General features: G+C 41.6%; 1 protein-coding gene across 1 annotated transcript in view; it reads left to right on the forward strand.

Moving 5' to 3' along the window:
• Positions 1 to 7,440: 7,440 nt before the first annotated feature.
• Positions 7,441 to 12,935, forward strand: part of ranbp10 (RAN binding protein 10) — a 39,889-nt gene continuing 34,394 nt past the window's right edge. Inside the window, exon 1 of the mRNA XM_080001692.1 lies at positions 7,441 to 7,711. Coding sequence (XP_079857818.1) covers positions 7,510 to 7,711 — 202 coding nt within the window. The 5' untranslated portion in view covers positions 7,441 to 7,509. The remainder of the gene's footprint in view (positions 7,712 to 12,935) is intronic.

Genomic DNA, 12,935 nt, shown 5'->3' on the forward strand with positions numbered 1-12,935 from the left:
TATTCAGCACTATACTTTCTCCAAACCTTTCTTTTGTGTTTGACAGGCGGGACTGTCCCGCCGGGACATCACTTGTGGATGATGTACCAATGGCTTCTTTCCTTTTCAGTGTGCCTGATGCTCGCCAACTATCGACATTGATCGTGGTCCGGCTTGGTCGATCGATCAATGAACATAGTAGGCCTTACAATAAGTTCCTATCTATCAGTGATGATGCATTTTTGAAGGTTTAAAGAAAAAATACCATGAAATTATTATTATATTTTTTTTACATTTAACATTTTTGTAATTTTTTTTTTTTTCCAATAAAATCTGTGCTGTGCCCATGATTTGGCGGCCCACTTGCAATCCCCTCAAGCCGGCCCATAGGTTGGGAATTGCTCTAACCTTTGTTGCTCTGTCAGCGACTCCATGACACAGCTTTGTGAGTCCTGCAAGGCTCTAAAAATTTTATAGAGCCAAAAACAATAGCTTATTGGTCAAAGCAAAGATTGACTGAAGGTCAAATCCCTACTCCTCAGAACATGTGTCAATAGGGTTGGTTGTGTCATTACACTAGAAAACAGAATTGGTCAAACATGACCTAGACTCAGTTGCCGCTCATGTTTCCTTTAGTTGTTTTGTATTGTTTTTCTTAGCTTTTGCTGCTAAAGGGGCACGAGACAACTTTTGCGCGACTGTTGGAAAGACAACCGGATTGCTCAAAGATCCATGTAAATGATCAATACCACTTTGTAAATAAGAGAGAAGAAATAAGCATGTTCACTGAAGAGGTAAATTGAAATTGTAAAAATTTTACTTTTTTTATTTTATTTTTTATTTTAGCTGTGCAATCATAGATGTATGTACATAGATGCGCATTGACTGCTTCGGCTTCAAACAACATCGCTGCCATATGGTAATGGGAAAGACTGCCCTGTGAACAAATACAAATAAACGGGGAGCTGCTGTTTTCTGGATAAAAAGCTCCATAACGTTTACATTTCTCAATCGATTTTGATGAGTCATCTTTATATTTCGATGAGTCGTTTTTCTATTCAAGGGTTTATGATTTACCTTGAGAAAAATGCTCCACTGTGCACCATTTCCACTAATTGTTGTGCATTGGTTGACGCACTTCCTGTGAGGCACAGCCTTAAATCCATCATTTTCCCGGGTTTTCGTACCCGGTGCCACGGAGAAAGCTAGACTTATAGGGACTTATAGGGACACGCTGATGGTGTCATTAATCTATAGCCATTACACTGAGCAATCAACATTAACTTCATAATGATAAGTTAATGCAAAAAAGTTGTCTATTGCTCCTTTAAAATTCCTTGAAAAAAATGTCTGAGGGATTTTAAGGAAAATATGTGATACGTACAAAAGTTAAGTGTATCAGTTGTAACCTTAAAACACCACAATTTGACCAAATCACAAGTTCAGATGTTTCATGCAACCGGCCCCAATGCTTTTAGAGGGTTTTTCACGTAGACAAAAGTGTATATGAAATTTGATATGAAAGTGCATTTAGGATATCAGGGATTGGAAATTCTACGGTGTAAAACCTGACAGAAAGAACAGAGAAAATAGCATAAAGTCTGGGTACAGGTGAAATACCAGCGCCTGGAGGTCTTTCTCCTTCTCCCTCATGGCGTCCATGTCCTCCATCAGCCGCTGCTTCTCCCTGTCCAGGGCTCGGATCTGGGCCTGCTCCTCTTCCTTCTGTGCCAGCATCTTTCTCTCACACTCCTCGCTTACCGCCCACAGGCGGGAGCGTAGAGGCCCCAGTTCCCGGATTTGATCCTGCAAATGTGCTAAACGGGCACACAGACTGGTTTATAAATTGACAGTCAACTAAATAAAGACACATTTTAAGATAGCTAGACCCTTAATAGAGTTTTTGTACTGAGAACCAGGCCTAAGCAGCTCTGTTCCTTCATTCTTCTTCACACTTAATGTCATTTGTTCGACCTCCCTCATGTTACCCACCTGCTTCGTTTATAGTTTCTTAACTTCCTCATGAGGATCATGGTACCCCATTACTAGAAAATGCAATAAAAAGTATATCTCTAACTCTACTGTTAGTTATTCCCATGGAAGGTTTATCTGGCTGTGACTGTGATGGACCTAAACTTTCCGACAAGCTCACTGGAAATAACCACAAACCTAAAGTGTTTTCATATTCTTTCTTGACGTCATTAAGGAGGGGTTGGTAGGTCTTGAACTCCTTGACGAAACAGCCAAAGACATTTCGGTACACCTGTGCACAAAGCCCAAATTAAATAAAGGTTTTACATCGAGAGGATGGTGGATGTGTGTGTGTGTGTCTGGGCGTAATATAACAATTATTTGTGTGTGTGTGTGATCCTGAACCACAACACCTGGAGTTTGAGCTCCTGAATTTTGGGTTCCGTTGTGTCGATGGCCTGCAACTCTCTTTTCACATACTCCTCCATCTGCTTCAGGAAGCGAGGCTTCCTCCCGGGGCCTGCGTACAGATGATCGCACCCCATCCATACCTAGCACCATAGGGTCAATCACACAATCAATCATTGTCACGAAATCCCCTATCTATTAGTTTATTGCATCTGGGTTTTTGTATTTTACCATGTCTCTAACTCTCCTGTCATTGCAGATCCTGTCACTCCCTCTTGCCATGCAGTCACATCATTAACCTTAACCTTGTCTCCTGCCCATCTCCTCACCGGCAGTTCATATCCTCATTAGTCCCTCAACTTATTTACCAGTTCCCTTCCCTTTGTTCGCCACCACTTTGTCTTGTGTTTTGCCAAGCGTTCCAGCATTGTCCAGTCCTGTTTATTCCTGACCTGCCCCAGTTTTGACCCCGCCTGATTGACTTAAGTAAGCTGAACTCTCCTTGCAACTTGGTCGGTCTCATTGTGGTGCTTTTGGGTTCACACCTGCCAGTTCCAGTGAACTTTCCAGTATAATCTGGCCAATATGAACAGAGCCTACTCTGGTTTACTTCAGGAGGAGCTGTTGGCACAGGCCAGTGCCATACAGCGTCAGGACCAGAAACTTACCTCCATGGCGGAGGGACAGTAGGAGATGACGGCTCGCCATGAGAGCAGGATGGAAGGCATCCAGGAACATCTCCAGAGACTCTCCATTTCGGATCATGGACCGGTTACTTCTTCGGTTCTATTTTCTCCAGCGTCAGATGCATGCTTACCTGCGCCAGAACATTATTCCAGCGGTACTAGTTCCTGCCGGCCTTTCCTTGTGCAGTGTTCACTTGGCTTTGTGCTCCACCCTTCAGATTTTCCCACAGAGAGAGCCTGGGTGGCCTATATTTTCTCGCTGCTTACGGGCCGGGCCAAGTACTGGTGAACCGCAGAGTGGGAGAAGCAATCCTCCATCTTCTCATGGGTCAGGTTGTTCTCTGCTGATCTCCGGAAGGTTTTCAATCATATTACTCCCAGAAGAAAGGCAGCTCAAGGTTTGTTCAACCTGGTGCAGGGTGGAATGTCTGTGTCTGATTATTCCTTCGAGTTTTATACCATGGCAGCATAGAGCAACTGGAAGGCTCCTACACTCTATGACGCCTTCTACAATGGACTCTCCGACCGCCTCAAGGACAAACTAGCGGCCCGAGATCTCCCAGCGGATCTTGATTCGCTTGTCGCTCTAGCCATCCGCATTGAGTGCCGTATTCGGGAACATACTGTAGGAGAAAGAGAAACCTCTCAGCTCTTCCGCAGGCTCCACTTCACCAGTCATCCCATCCTCCTGGGTTTTCTTCTGAACCGGACTCTGGCGTCCCCAGCGACATCCCAGAGCCCATGCAGCTCAGCCAGACCTGTCTCTCCATAGTGAAATGATAGGGCTGCCTATGGGAGAACAAGTGTCTGCACTGCAACCAGGACGGCGATTTTGCCTCTTCCTGCCTTCTTGGTGGTAGTCGCAAATATTCAAACGAGAACTTTGATGGCCGAAGTGGAGAAGGGGTCCATGTGAACAGCAGTTGAACATGGGTCAGTCGGTCCTAAGAGTTTGGCGAAGACATGGCTCACCAGTCACCCAGAGAGCGCTGGTAAGCTGAACCATGAACTTTGAAATTCCCTCTCCACCTCTGCTTCATACTCAACTTCGCTGTTCTGGAGAGACCCGCACGGTCAGGGTCCTCATTGACTCTGGCGCCGACAACAACCTGTTGGACATTACTCTTGCCTCTCAGCTTGGGATTGGACAGGAGGCTCTGGTGAAGACCATCCACGCCACTGCACTCGATGGTCGTCGACTATTCTCCAAGTGGGCATGTCAGGTAACCACATTGAAATGCTCAAATTTCACATTATCCATGCACGACAGCAGCCTGTAATCTTGGGGTACCCCTGGCTTTTGAAACATAACCCACATATTGACTGGGTTTCGGGAAAAATTCTGCAGTGGAGTGCTCACTGTCATGCTGTGTATTTCAAATGTGCCCAGTCTTCTACCTCCAGTCTGCCTGTTTCCTCTGAGTTTCCAGATTTTTCCGGGGTCCCCAATGATTACCTGACCTAAAAAGAGTATTTAGACCAGGGTACTGTGTATAAAACCCGGACGACCTCATTGCCACAGCATCGCCTGTATGACTGAGCCATTGACCTTCTCCCTGGCACTGCCTGTCATGAATCCTCCCTGATCTCCCAGTATTTTATTTGTTTTCATATTTTATTTTCATCTGGTCATTTCCTCATGCCATATCACTAACCTCCATGTCTTTTCAGATCTGCCCACTCCCTTTTCTCTTCACCTGGTTTCCTTCGCCTACCTCGTTAGTCCCTCAGTAGAAATACCAGTCCATTTCCCTTTGTTCTCTGCCAGATTGTCTCTTGCATTATGCTGAGCTTTCATGCACGTCTACCTGTTTCCTGTAACTCTCTGTAACGTTCCTGTAACATCATTCCCTTAACCTTGATTCCCACCCATCTCCTCACCTGCAGCTAATTCCTTCGTTAGCCGCTTAGCTTATTTACCAGTTCCCTTCCCTTTGTTCACCGCCAGATTGTCTCATGTGTTTGACCAAGCGTTCCAGCATTGTCCAGTCCTGTTTATTCCTGACCTGCCTGTTATGAACCTGGTTGTCTGCTTTCTGGACGCTGGATTCCCTGCCTGACCCTTGTCGGATTTGTTGGCCTGTGTGACTGATCTCCCGTTTTTGACCTTGCCCGGTTGACTGAAGTAAACTGAACATTGTCGTGCTTTTGGGTTCAAACCTGCCAGTACCAGTGAACGTTACTATCTTAAAGTGTCCGTTCAAGACATTCATTCCTAAGTGTCTCGTAGCAGTCCTACTGGGTTTCTACGTAGTTCTATGTTGCAATTTAACCCGTTATCTTTGTAATTTTGTGATGTTTTCTTTTAAACTGGTATTAGCTTTTTATTTCTATGCATATAGTGTACTCTATGTAAAGCACTTTGGATTGCCCCTGTGTTTGAAATGTGCTGTACAAATAAACCTCACCTATCTTGACCTGCCTTGCTTATGTTGCATTAATATTAATGATATCTGTTGCATTGCCTTTTAATTTGCATTTGTACTCATAGTTCTGTATGGAGTAGAAAAATCACATTGAAAGTACTCCTATCACTACAACTATCCTATCATACTACTAGTCCTGTCCTTGTCTTGTATAGTACTTGTCCAACTAATTTTGGCAACTTTGGGTGAGTGCTTGTATTAGCCATTTCCCAAAACGTTCATTGTCCTTACTATATGTATATCTGTATATGTTTTGAATGTATGTCTCTTCTTTAAAAAAAAAAAATAGTACATGCCCATTCAAAACTTTCTGATTCAGTCCTGTGTTCCACAATGGAAGACGAAACTGCCGGTTAAAGTCATAAACCAGGGAAAGACAGTCTTTGTGACTCAGTCGCGGAGCCCTGAAGCCCCGCCTCTCGCTGTTCACTGAAAGTTTATTAATATAACACGTGTCATGTGTCCAAATTGCACCAAATTCGACACTGCTCCTTGGGTCCCCAGCAATACACCCGCCAAGTGTGAAGTAGTGAACGGTTGTCAAGATAATCCAAGGACATGATAATCCATTCCTCCCTTTATAACAAGATGAGGTGCAATTTTCCTCTGGGATAATATTTAATATAATAATAATCCCTAATATAATGTTATATAATCTATAGTACACACAATTTATTTACTGCAAGAGGGAAATAGCAGAAATCCTTGACATGACAAAATATATTGACAATATCATATAGTATAATACATTCTAATATAGTTGTTATTCATGTACATTTATAACAATACTATTTGTATTATTACTATTATTATCGTCATTATTATCATTATCATAATAACAATGATAATAAAGACAAATCATAAAAATGATGTAATAATAATGATACCACGTAACTTCAAACACACATAATATACCAATTTCCCTCAACCTTTACCTTGATTGCTGCAGATGGACTTTCTTCCCTCAGTCCTTCATTAATACGGACAGCCTCGGTGTAATTCTGTGTACTGTTGGAAAGAACTATGATTTAGTTTTGCATCGTTCTCAAAAGTTTCGGTTCAAGTATTCAACGTAGAATTAGAAAGGATTCCAGCCAGAACTTGCCTCTGCACCCTCGGGGATAACGACAACTGCGGCAGATTTCGGGGTTTATTTCGCGGCATCGCACTTATTTACAGGTCAAAAGTCCCTTTCCAATAACAGGCTTATGCTTTGTGGCGTTTTAGAGTTTCCACAAGACTCTGTCTTGCCAGATTTGGTGAGAAAGAGACCTTTGTTTATGGCCATTGCAATACGGTTCCTCTGGTAACGGGGAAGGAGGAGACAGCAGCACTAGCATAACACACAACGTTATATGTCATTTTAAGTATTATAAGTTGATAAATATTTGGTCATTCAAACTATAAAGTAAAATGTACAAATATAAACATTAAAAAAAAATAATAATAATAAAAAAACGGATTAAATGAGGATCGCGCAATATTAAAGACGTTCGGATTGAAATTGCATGGAAATTGCATCAGGATGTTTATTATTATCTGAAGCTTTGTCCACGAAAACTGGAAATGTACATATTTGGTAGTTATTGCATTTCAATGGAGCCCTTTTTACAGATCGGATCGTTTTTTGTTTTTTTTGTTTGTTTGTTTTTTTTCAAAATGGGACGCAATAGAACAAAAAGCGATGAAAAGTGAAAACTGCGACAAAATATAATAAATTAATAAGATAAACACAGGGCAATGATGACTTAAAACAAATAGAAACTTCATTTCCCATCGACATTAGCCAGTGGGAAAAGCGACAACACAAAGGGCGGAGTGTGGGTTTTGTAGTTTATTCCACCGACCCTAACGCGCGGACAGGGTGGCGATTGCACTACATTTCCCACAATCCACCGCGGCCGCAGCGCTGGTTTATCCGGGGATGTCACACCGCTGCTGTTTTCTTTCAGTACTTCCACGGACGGACGCAGGGCGTATGGTGTTAAAGAGAAATAAACCCGGAGAAACCAAGACATTTTCGGCAGCGTCGGGCGAACATGGCAGAGCTCCTCGGAACGGGAAGCCTGTTGCTGGGGGATCCCGCGTTTAACTACCAGGAGCACGAACTGAACGAGCGGTTGAAACGGCTCTACCCGGCCGTCAACGAGGAAGAGACCCCGTTACCCCGATCCTGGAGCCCCAAGGATAAGTACAGCTACATCGGGCTGTCACAGAACAACCTCCGGGTGCATTACAAAGGTTAGCACGGCTTTAGCGGCGGTCCGCCGTCAGCAGGCCCCGGCGGCTCTGCGACCAGATCCGGTCCGTCAGGGTTCTGCGGTGGGATTGCGGGCGGTGGGGGTGGGGGGGCGCGCATACAGTCACAATATGGATCATTACATGTTTGTCCTGGTCGCTCTGGTTCCACTTCCCCTCCGGTCCCACTGTCGAACGACACGATCGCTCCAGAATCGCCCTAAATGGGTGACAACCAACTTGACGGAACCGCCGCGTTACAACTAGTCCATCGCAATTTAACCTTCAAAACATGGCCTTTGTGTGTTGTTTACTACATGGCGGTGTGCTTCACATTGGCGTCTTTAAGTTGTTTTCCCCCTCGGGAGGTGTTAGCGGCGCCAGCGATAACGACGCAGAGCTGCTGATCTGCCAGGAAGCTAACTAATGACATGTCCAAAAAAATAGAGAGCCGCTAGCTAGTTAGCATCATGCTAAGCTAACCTAGCTCGCTGAACTAGCTGGCTCAGTTGCCTTTGTTATTGTTCTAAAAATACTCTAAGATAAGGTAAACTAAATATGGAATCCCTACCATCCACCGCACTATAACGACAGAAATGTCTCTAACGTTTCAAAATGTGATTCCAGGATTACAAAAATGTGACACCCCCCCCTTCCATTAAAAAAAAACAATGAAAATGACATTGTTTTTGTTTGTTTTCTCCCGTTTTCGTTGTTCTGCGAAGTCTATTCCAGATTTTTTTCATTTGTTTTTTAATTTTCTTCCCAAACTGCCAATTTCAAGGAGATCTGTGTGGGCTCACAGCATAAGAGCCTAATGTGGAGCCCGAACAGCTGTTTGCACAGGGACGAGGCCTCTGCCTTCTGGCCTATATTTACGTGTCTGTGTGTGTGTGTATAGATCCATACATCCACATTGATCTGGTGATTAATCTGAACTTTTAAATGACTCGGGCCCACATACAACAGGCAGATTGTTTGGATGGCGACAGTAAATGTCACTGCGTGCTTCCAGGCCTAGCTTTGGCTTGGATTTATTTTTGGTGTCTGGCCCCTAAATCAGAACAAGATGACATAACGTTATGTGTGACGTCCACTTCAGGCTGCTTTTTGGCGTATTGTCGTTTTCTGTTGTGGCTGTTGTTTCACTTGGATTGCTCTAAACACAGTAGCAAATGTGAATATTTGCCTGCTCCTTAATGTGAATCAGAATAATAATCTGTTTATTGGGCAAAGTGGATTTTCATGTGCAAGACCTTGGTCTCGGTAAGGGTTGGTGCATTGTTGGACAGGCAATCGACGTAAAAAAACAAAAACCTAACCGTCTTTAAAAACTATAGTCTATGTATATAAAAAATATACTGAATATAGAAAATGTCATTCAGTGAACAGGAAACATTCAAGTAAAAGGCCATGGCTGGAGGGGCTAAGTGGTAGTGTGGTTACTAGAATTGACTGGATAAGAATATAAATATAGATGAGCTAGTTCTGCACTGGAAGAATAGATTTTATACATCAATATACAGGCAAGGCTAACTATGGACTGGTAGGACTAAAATATTATCATGCTATTGCTAAAATATTAGAGTGAAATTAATCGCATTGGATCATTTCACTCCATAGCAAGAACAGGAGAAAAAAAAGTTCCCCAGAGAAACTCCCCCAGGGCCAGTTTGGGTGTTTTGGCCATTTTAATGGTTTCTAATTCAGAGGATGAGATGGTGTGGGTTTTGTAAAAAATCATTGAAAAGTCACGTACACAATAATTGCCCAGATTAATGGGAATGATTGGCATGGAGTAATTATATTTAGGCGTGGGACTGCACATTCGATGCCATTGATGACCTCCAGGTCCCAAAAGATATCAAATAAATATTGTTGCATTTTAGCGATTTTTAATGGTGCTGTCTAATTTAGGATGCATTATGACTCGTGGATGCAGTTGTTTACCTGTGGATTTATGGGAAGGACGTCACTTAAAAAGGTGTCTCTGAGGTTGTTTCTATGTGTATATAAGCACCATAAACATTGAGACCAAAGTAAATCATTTTGAGATGGCACGATATTTATTCGCTCTTTCTGGACATGAGAAGAAGGCCTCATCAACATATCACCTTAAGGGTATTGTGTTTAGGTCATCTAGGTGAAATTACACTGCATAATTACTATGATAAATGGAAAGGTATTTGACAGAAAATTAATCAACTTAATATGTAGAAATTGGATGATATTACATTTTATCTTATAAAATGCTTTTTTAAGATAGATAGATAGTACTTGGTTGCTCTAATCTCCTGTTATTTCTCCACACTCTGGTGGTTTGGAAGCTATTTTGACCAGTGTGCCAATTTTCTGTTCAAGGCCATGGTGCCTTGCTATCCCTGTTTTAAAGTGATTTGAATGAACGGAAGTCTACAGGCTTTAGAGATGGATAAAATGGAAGTCCTTAGTCTTGAAAACAATCTCACTGGTTTCATTCTGCTGTAGAGGTGAATTTCATATCGGCTATAGTCTTTCATGGGTAACTGGCGCTGATAAAATAGAGTGCAGAAACGATACACGTGGGAGTCTCTCTACAGATACTGGTTTAGCAAGTACAAATGAATCTTACTGCCTGGTTTCGTGTTGGCTGGTCTACTGACATTTCTATGATAATTTAATTACGTACATTTTTGATTGATGCCATGAAAAACACGAGGGGAATTAGTTGAGGGTTGAGTAAAATCCTTTTGATATTGAAATCGAATGGTGTTTTCACCCTGTGCTGCACTCAGTTGGGCCAATTATCTGCATTTTGCTTCCAGGCATGTTGCAAATGCAGTTTCGCTCTGAATTACTCGTGGCTGGTGGAGGCTAACAAGTCAAGATATCAGTTAAATCACCTGTACTAGGTTGCTCTTTATATGGACACACGAAACCCAAACATTAACTGACCCTTGACTGCTGGTCAGGTGTCGCAGAGTGGTGTCCGGGGTGCATATGATCCCTGTGGCTGGGTACGTTTGGCTGCACTGTGACAATGAGCAGGTTTAAGTGCCTGTGAGAATCTCACACGCTATTAAGAGGTGAGTTCAGGTGTTGAATATACAAAACTCATTGTGGGTTGGGGCAGAGGCCTTGTCGTGCCACCCGAGAATGAAGTACGTATTGTTTATTCACAATATATAGAGAATATTCAGGGACTTTCTGACTATTACTTTCCTTATATTACACTCATGGTTTAGAACGATGTGAGGAAATACTTCCTAAACATGTTTCACTCTATGCTTTTCTGAAACGTCAATCGAGTGAATGAATGAGAACCTTACCTCCGGAAACAGAGCCGTTCTGAAAGTGTGTGCACTTGAATGCTCTTCCTCAGTGACCACGGATGCGTGTGTCTGTAAATAAACCTCTTGAATCTTGAAACTGAAATTGAATTGCAAGAACTGAATTAGAATTGTGAGAACTGAGTGAATTTTCAGTGAGTATCAAATAGTCTCAGAGGAAATAAATTCAATTTCATAATATTACATTCAGTTTTAAGTTATTGGAACTCAGTTCCAAACGAATAAATTCCCAAAAATAAAATTCAAATTATGCAAGTCAGTTTTTCAATGCAATTATTCAAGTTAGACGAAGTTAAATATAAATGATTCAAATTCAGTTTCCAGTGACGCATTTCTGCCCTAAGAAATTGTTCATTTGACACATCTCTACATCCAGGATAATTTAAAAACATTTAAACAATTAAAAGATTAATTTCATCTCTCAAATAAGGATTTCTTCAAGTATCTTCAACTCCGACAGTGGTTTTATGTTTTTATTCATCATTTGAATGAAGATCCAGGAGGGACTGATTCAGCGTATAATGTTGTTCCACTATCTAAGGTACTTTTTATTCTTGTGCTTTGTGATGTAAGTGCATATCATTATGCTATATATGCCCCCCGCCCCCATTTTACTTTTTTATTCTTCCTCTTTAGCCATTTTTGGCATGTATTTTGTGTTTTTCTAGGTTAGCTTGTGTGTCTTTGTTGTGCTGTACCACCCCTTTATAAAAAAAACAAAACAACAAAAAAAAAACCCAGCTAAATATATAATAAATATAGCTGCAGGCAGCAATATACTAGGTCCATTTAGTCATGTTTGGTACGTATTTCAGTTTCCCAAAATTGTATTTACAAATACTTTGTTTCCTGCTTTCTGGTGAGTTTTAGTGCTTGTGAACCTCAAATGAAACCAACGGTATATATCATTAAGGAGGGAGATGACGAAAGGACTAACGTTTAACCAATACTTATATTACTTACATATAATACAAATGATAAACAACTAATGTACTACCAACATAGAAATGAGGTTTCGGCATCAGTTCATCAGTGGTGGGTGGGTGCAAGGTCAGGGACGGATTGGGATCAAAAAATGGCCCTGGACTTTTTACGCACAACCAGCTCGCAGTTACTCCACCACCCTCGCCACATGGACACACATATAAACACACCATCCCTCGATACCACCACTTATAAGCATAATGGATGGATACTCTTGGCTACTGTTACACTAAAACTAGAGATATTTTAAGAGCAAAGGTTTGTTGCCAGCAGGCCATCACTGTGAGGATACCATGATAGATTCAGGCAGTCAGTGTTTCATGAATGTCTATATTTGAATAGGCTGTATAATCTATTTTAACACAGGAAGTAAGTCAGATGATACCATTGCCAATTTGATCACTTTCGCCTTGAAAGTTGATGGACATACTCTTCAGGGCGGGTCTATAAACAATAAATATTTACAAACATCAGTTACTGACTCTACACATTTGTACTTCTAAAGTGTATTTAAACAATAAATATTTAAATAAACAAACAAACTCCAGATAATATCTAAAATTGAACAAAACTAAGTACTGTGCATTTTTTGGCCTGCTGCTAAGGTACAGACCATTACTCCTGGCTTGGGTATTGCTGGTCTATAAACAATAAAATAATATTTAAATAAAAAAGCACTAGCTTGTATATATTTGTACTAGTGCTCGGGTATTGCTGATCTATAAATTATAAATACTATCAAAATTTGATATTCACGACACTTGAAGGCAGCGCGGTAGCATTCCCGAAAGGCCTTGAATGCAGCATTGCTAACTTTGGGGAAAAAAAACAAAAAACGCTCGCAACTTAGAAAAGCAAACCCTGTTGTGCTTCCCTTACAGTGGTAAATGCGCTCTTACAAACCTTTAAAGTTG

Source organism: Zeus faber, assembly GCF_960531495.2.
Source record: "Zeus faber genome assembly, chromosome: 6".
NCBI lineage: Eukaryota > Metazoa > Chordata > Actinopteri > Zeiformes > Zeidae > Zeus > Zeus faber.